This window comes from Schistocerca serialis, chromosome 4 (genome assembly GCF_023864345.2).
Source record: "Schistocerca serialis cubense isolate TAMUIC-IGC-003099 chromosome 4, iqSchSeri2.2, whole genome shotgun sequence".
Classification (NCBI taxonomy): domain Eukaryota; kingdom Metazoa; phylum Arthropoda; class Insecta; order Orthoptera; family Acrididae; genus Schistocerca; species Schistocerca serialis.
Window position 1 is genome coordinate 908,004,081 of NC_064641.1, and position 7,732 is coordinate 908,011,812.

The window sequence follows — 7,732 nt, forward strand, 5'->3', positions numbered from 1 at the left end:
ATGAAATAATACATGGGGTGGAAACTTCAAAATTCTTAGGCCTCCATATTGATGAGAATTTAAATTGGAAGAAACACATTTTGGAACTCCTGAAACGACTTAGTTCAACTACATTCGCGCTTAGAATCATAGCAAATTTTGGGGAGAGAGGAATCAGTAAGTTGGCATATTTTGCATATTTTCATTCAGTAATGTCATATGGAGTAATGTTTTGGGGTAACTCATCTTTAAGAAAGAAGGTCTTCATTGCCCAAAACCTGCTGTAAGAATAATATATGGTGCTCACCCCGATCATTTTGTAGACATCTGTTTAAGCAGTGTGGGATTCTAACTACTGCTTCACAGTATATTTACTCCCTCATGAAGCTTGTTGAAAAATAATCCACTACAGTTCAAAAGGAACAATACTATAAGAAAGAAGGTAAAATTTGAAAGTAAATTGAAAAAAGTTTCTCCTTGACAACTCCTTCTAATCCGTAGAAGAATTTCTATGTTTGTAATGTGTCGAAGGTGGTAGGTAGGAATTGCTAACTCAATCTGCATATCTTGTTTTCATTTCCGGAAAAAAATAATTATAAGGTGATGTTTAGAGTACAGACAGATGTACAAAATAATTTGCAATATGAATCTAAAATGACTCGTTCCACATCATGACGATTTATCGTGCAAAATTATCCATAGAACATGAAAGTAAGTAACTGACTAATCAATTAGCTAACTTCGCATAGAGGCCTCTGCTGTGGGGTTGTCGTCCTGGAGAGGAGTCGGTCAACGTGCGATGGGCTGACATCTTCTCCACAGCCCTGTCTGCTCTCTCGTTACCGACTGGCTTGCCGGCGCTTCACTTTATGCCGTAACAAAAGCCATACCATACAATTTCAGCAAAAGTCTAAACAAGCTTTGGTACTTCCCATAAATCATAATAAAACGCACAAATGAAAGTATACTTATTAGTTATTTATTATGATTTATTGTGAATCTCTAGCCGCTAGTCACCCAAAACGAAATCCACAGTAAAATGAAACTACTAGAACCACTGACTGGCCATTAATGCAACTACTAGCATCCTCACACACAAAATATTCACTCACCTACTATTCATCAATGTAACTGTTTCATGAGCATCCATTTTTCCCCAACTCTACGATACTTTCCAAAGGACCTCCTCGTTTTTCGTATAATGTTACTCTCGCCCACTTGTACCTTTCAAATTTCGCACAACTTCTTAAACACCGAGAGCATCTTGGGAATTCCTACTGTAAAGATGAATACCTGTACTCCACCGTATCGTCCATCATTGATGCCCTGCCCTTCAGCCACGTCGGTATCAATACTTCATCCACAAACATTCCACATACTATCCCAAAGTAATTTTCGTTTTATACCTTCCCAGATCAAAAAGTCGCATATTTACCTCGTCAGTCACAAAGTGTCCTTCCCAAACAGCAGACCACCTTTCTCCAATTGCCACCGTTCTTCTAACACCTACATCCCATCCATCAGCTCTTTCTCACAGATTCGCAGATGTATAGCCAATATTATCTCTAATTTCACATTTGAATTCAAATCACTGCCTTCAAATGGAACTTGAAATCCTCGCCATCATCATCCGCATCTTCAATATTACGACATGCAACTCGTCGACGTTATTTTTCTCTTAATCAGACAGGGTTTATTATCCTTTTAATTGTTATTATCCAAAGACTGCATACTGATAAACTGACTGGTGCCCAGTCCAGGAAAACTAAAAGGCAAAGACCATTGAGGGTGTCTCATGTCAGAGGGTACACGTTTGACTTCACTGCCGTAGCAGCAAGACTAAAGAGGCTTCGTGCAACAATTCGCAGCACTTAGCTGCAGAATGCGCCAACTTTAGTTCACACTTTGCAATCAGGTTGGAAGTACAAATATGATAATAACACTACGTGGCTCATAAGTTTCAGTCAGACATTTCGGTGGTTATTGTAGCATGTCTCTGTTTATTAAACCAAGTAACGTCGTTGTTGAACTGAGGGGATCACGTTACACAGCTTTGTATTAAAAAAAGTGTGATTGCCGCGATTTGTTAGAAGGATCTTCACACCAATAACAGCAACACCAAGTATTAAACTATGTGAATAATCAACTCTAATGCCCTGCTGAAAAGCAGAGACAACAATTAAAGAATTAAAATTAAAACTTCAAAAGATGAGTAAAATAGCAGCTGGTGCTCATCCTGTGATTCGCAGATTATACGCAGGACGAAAGCGAACGTAGAAGAATTGAATGTTATTCAATATTGTGTAGCATGTTTACCATGAAATTGGAGGTTGAAAAAAAAACTTAAAATATCACGAAAACACAGTAGAAGTAGTGAAATAATTTTCCTGTGAAGGAAGTAACATGGTCGTATACATGACGAGTTACGGAGGTTGTTGGCAAGAGCAAACGAACTCTAATTAAACAGAAGAGACTTTTGTTTTTAGTTTGGTAGGATTTTACAAATTAAGAGTGCAGAACTGAAGATTTATTAGGTAGAATCGTCAAATAAAGCTTCGATGAAGAACTTTTAGCGGGTGAGGAGACAGATTGCTGTGTTGTGGGGACACGTGTAATGGGTTAGCTACTTTACCACTGCAAGGAGCAGCCGATGTAATAAACTATAGACGACGAGAGAGAGAGAGAGAATACCGAAGTTAGATCGCGCAGCAGGTTTTGAAGTCCAGAAATGGAAAGAAGCAGACGGCGGCATCTGATTACTCAAAAGAATGACCAGACTGCTCGGACCAGCCCAACGAACTCAGCTGACGCCATTGCTAGGAACTCGTTGTATCCGAGTCACTGTTTCTCACTCGTTTATACGAATGCCTAGATACTCCCTAACATTTTCAAAGCTTACCCTACGATGTTATCGTTTCAGTGAGAAATTAATGTGTTTCCATAGTTGAAACTCCAAAAGTTTAAATATCAAGTTCGTCCACAACTGTTTGTCCCGTAGAGAGAGAAGACCAGATACATACGATTGTTCGGAAAAGACAGGAAGACGCGGTGGCTTATGTACTGTACAACGGTTGTACCTTCCTCGAGGACAACCAGATTCCGACAAGCTACGCGAACGGAAACGAGGCTATATTGTAAAGGACACAAATATGAATAAGTGGGACATCCAAAATTGAACTTGTTACATCTACTAAATCGATCGGTAGGGTATCATTCAGACATAAACTGCTTTAAGCACTGAATTAATTCGTCTTCTTGATGATGAATGTTTAAAGAATTTTTGGAGTATATGTGTGTCGTATCTTCCAGGACGTAAGCTGTAATATTTACTGTCATTAAGAGCAAGATACAACTGTATGTTACATGTGCACACTATTTCTGATTTCAAATTACGTATGCATGCGCTTTCCTGGGATCATTCACGGAATTATTTATATTCGTTGTTATGCTTTTATTTCACCCTCCACGTTTATTACGCACATCTTCAATTATATATTAATTGGGAGAACAAATTATTGACTCATTGTAGTCTGCTATCTAATTTTTAAATTCTCACTTTATTGGTGTGAATCTGACGTACATCGCAATAAAGCACAGAGTACCCTCGGCCTCACGCCGTAAGGTGTCCACTACTTTTGTCACTTGTCTCCTGGCTGGTCTGATGCGGCCTGCCACGCATCTATCTCTTCTTCTCAGAGTTGCACTTGCATCCGACGTTCTCAGTTATATATTCCAGTTTTTGCCTTTCCTTATAGTTACCCTCTAGTACCATGGAAGTTACTCCGTGATGTTTTAACACATGTCCTATCATCCTGTTAATTCTTCTTGTCCGTGTTTGCCCATATATGTCTTTCGTAGCCTATTCTGCAGAGAGACACTTCATTTCCTATCTTACTCGTATGAACCATTTAATTTTCAGCATCCTTCTATAACACCACATCTCAAACGTTTCGTTCCCGTTCGTTTCCAGGTTTCAAACAGTCTATTATTGATCTTCATACAATACTGTGCCACAAACGTACGTTATTAGAAATTTCTTTCTCAAACTGAAGCCTTTGTTAGATATTGCTGCTGCTGTTTGTGTGTTTAAGGAGACATCAGTCTCTTATTCAATTAATTGCATGGGTGTTACCGGTATCCATCAATGTAACGTTATAGAATGTAGATCTAAAGGTGAACATGACGTTCGAAACGAATCTCACGAAATAAAAATTATTTCAATGAAATATTTCTTTTGAAATTTGATTATAGATAAGTAACTTACAATTTAGCCACTTACTTGACATTACATCGCTTCCGTTTTCGATTTTCTTGTTCTAAAATGTCGGTATAGCAACACGTAATATTCTAAATTCGCTTGGCCTCACGTAATATTGTGAGCAGAGCAGCATACCTGAATCGATATTCTTCGAGATTCATATCTAAGCGTAGCGAGTAGTTTCGTGTCACAGGGTGATAAGACAGATGTAACAGTCATAATAAGGGATGTAGTACTTTCCAGGTACATAGCCTTTGTTGGGTAGATTACAGATCTTCAAACACAAATCGTAACACAAATGAGTCATCTATTCACGCAGAGTCGATGCAACAGGAAAAAAAGGTCGACTCGCCACTAATGGCACTTTGCTTTTTTGGCTTTTAACATGCTGGAAGAGCATAGATATAGAATCATGTTTAACGATAAGGAACGACGTAGTTGATTGTTGTTTGTACGTTTCCTACTGCGTCGGTTTTATCACACGCTATCTTTGTTGCGAGTAGACCTTCTTGAGATGTTGCAGTTGTAGTTTTGAGAGTACAGAGTAATTTCCGACTAATTTGCTCGTTGGCAGAGCGGCCGGTACTCACCGGCGGCATGTTAGCGCGGTCTCGCGGTTGGCGGCGGTGGCGGCGGGGGCGGCAGGGGTGCTGCGTCTGGGTCGGTCGGCGTTCGGCGTCGCACTGTGGCTCCCAGAGGCACGACGCCTCCGCCGTGCTGGCGCACGCCCTAGCGGTGGCTTCCCGAAGCAGGGGGCGCCTGCTGGATAGACAACCTGGGCAGCCACCTGTTGAAAGGAGCGCTTACACCTGACGGCCTTGTTTGATTCATTTCATAATCAGTGGCGGCTCGTGAGTAAACATTCTGGGTGTTCACCGATTTTTAGATTCAGATATATTTGAGAGTGCGAAATTAATAGCATCTGTTGTATAACAGTTATGCTTATGAACAAATTTATACAATTAAGGTCACTGGCAATAGTAATAATAATAATAATACTAATAATAATATGAGTTAATTGTCAGGAAAAGAAAGAAATGTTTTTTATGAAATTTTGTTGCTTTTTACACACTTAAATGCAGGACAAGAGCGCAATAATGCGTAAGCTTTCGCTACCTCTGGTTCGCGTTTTTGTGTGAGATTTTTCGTGCTTTTTTATTCTTTCGGACCTAACATCTGTATTAGTCCAGGAACTAACTTCTGGGCTGAAAATCAGACAATCTTAAATTGCACTCACAGAACAACTTACGAATATTGTACACTTCTTTGTTAAATATTCGCTTGTAGTTACACTTATTTGTTTTCGTCTCTTTCTGAGTCAACGGATCTGGTCTGTGCAGCCTTAGTTCATTTGTGGCCAACTCCTCCTGGTAATTTACTTATCTGTTAGCACCTAAAACAGATACAACAGAGGGCATGTTGGCACTGCACACGAGAGTCGATCCCTATGCAGTAGACAACCAGCACCAACATAAGCTGCCGTGTGTCGAAACGATTAAATTCAAGTGGTAATGTCTACCAACAAGGACACTTGACTAGAATACAAATGAGGCGCTGAGAACCATAAGGGTCAAAAGCACACCGTCATCGATCAACCCACATTAAAGTTATTATCGGAGGAACCAGTGAGACAGCTTTTCGTGAATGTTCACGTATACGTACGATGTGGGCCAACAGCACAGATAAACCTGACCCACAGTAAGATCAACAGACGCCAGAAGCACGAATAAATGCTACAGTCTCACAATCGACAATGATGTACTTTATGGTTCTCAGAGCCTCAAATGGATCACTGTATGATAAAATCCTAGATATACTATAACTCGTTCAGAAACCCATAAAATAGGGTTTGTATAACTGTAGCATATACTGACGTCCTTTTAAATTTACTATATTGTAAGTGAACCGTCATATCTGAGGAGTGTCCTACCGTCTAACGGGATTTTTGGCAAGCTAATGTGGGTAGAAGTCTGCTTCAGTATTCTACCACCTGGTGGCATTGAGGTAAAATTGTAGTTGAGTGATAGGGGCTAACAGTGCGTGCTATGAACGATGCACGTTGTCCACCCGTATCTCAAGCTAGTTGCGGATGCGCGAAAGCTCCTTAACCGTTCCACACCCTCTGGATACAATTTTTTACATTAATATTCAGTACGTATTAGGTGCTACAGAAATATTTTTCCTCAGTAGAAATCTCATGTACACTTCTGTGAATGTCCAATCTTTCCATTATGCACAAGTGCTCCCACCTTTTGGGCATCACTGAAAAAATATCAACAAGTGAATGTAGCAATGCGCAGCAGCTTGTGATCCCCAGAATACACGGAAATTGTTGATTAGTTATCTTTCACTGTACAACCGAATATAGCTATTGCTATTTTGCTTGGAAATTATCGAATTATTAGTTTATTCATTGCAACAGTGAATATTTAAAAGTTATTTATTTCGCCCATAAAAAGTAGCCAAATGTTCGAAGCGTGTATTGGAAAGGGCACAAATATTTGTATAAATTATGCATCTACAATCATTAAGAAATCACTTAAGGGCAGTGGAACATCAAGAAAAATGTGCCTTCCACCAGAAGAGTTAAAACGTGCACCACTGAAAATGTGCTCGCGGCCCTGATGCCAAGTTTCACGGAGTCTAGCGGAGTTGTAATGTAGCTTACCTCAGTAGATTTGGCTCCGTCTCTATGTTACATTTAACTGCACTCAAAGGAAGATAACTAATAAATGAGCAAAGTGTCAATTGTTTGGATGTTCATGTGCTCTTGTTCTCTTACACAACAGTCTCCACTGTCGATAATGATTAACTGCTGACTCCGAGCTCATATTCCGGTTACACTGCATGACGAACATCGATGTGTTGTACTTTGCTGGAATCTTGGAATCTTTACGTTTATTTTAATTGAAATGGGAGCAATACACGCGGCAATATTTAAGAGAAAGCGAGTTTTTTGAGCATTTTTTTTTCCAGAGAGTCGACTTCGAGAGCTCACAGAAATTAGACCGTGATTATGGCAAAAATTTTCTTTTCACAGTTTAAACATACGACCAGTCTCTTTTTACAGGCGAATTTTCGTGGATTTGCGATGACTCGATTTGTCTTAATAATGGAGGATGTTCAAAAATGGCTCTGAGCACTATGGGACTTAACTTCTGAGGTCATCAGTTCCCTAGGACTTAGAACTACTTAAACCTAACTAACCTAAGGACATCACACAAACCCATTCTCGAGGCAGGATTCGAACCTGCGACCGTAGCAGTCGCGCGGTTCCAGACTGTAGCGCCTAGAACCGCTCGGCCGCCCCACGGCCGGCTAATCGTGGATGTAGATAGCCCTAGTTCTCCTAATGGTGATACGTACAAACAAGACTAAAAGTCTACGTGCAAGCTCTGTTGTCACCTTTCACAGACATTACGCTTTTATGCACATAAATCTATATAAAGCGCTAATATCAAACAATGCAAAATCCAGGATGGAATGTAGCAAGAT

General features: G+C 40.0%; 1 protein-coding gene across 1 annotated transcript in view; it reads right to left on the reverse strand.

Moving 5' to 3' along the window:
* LOC126473585 (uncharacterized) overlaps positions 1-4,909 on the reverse strand; it is a 608,986-nt gene extending 604,077 nt beyond the window's left edge. The window contains exon 1 of the mRNA XM_050100731.1: positions 4,828-4,909. Coding sequence (XP_049956688.1) covers positions 4,828-4,836 — 9 coding nt within the window. The 5' untranslated portion in view covers positions 4,837-4,909. The remainder of the gene's footprint in view (positions 1-4,827) is intronic.
* Between the last annotated feature and the right edge of the window lie 2,823 nt (positions 4,910-7,732).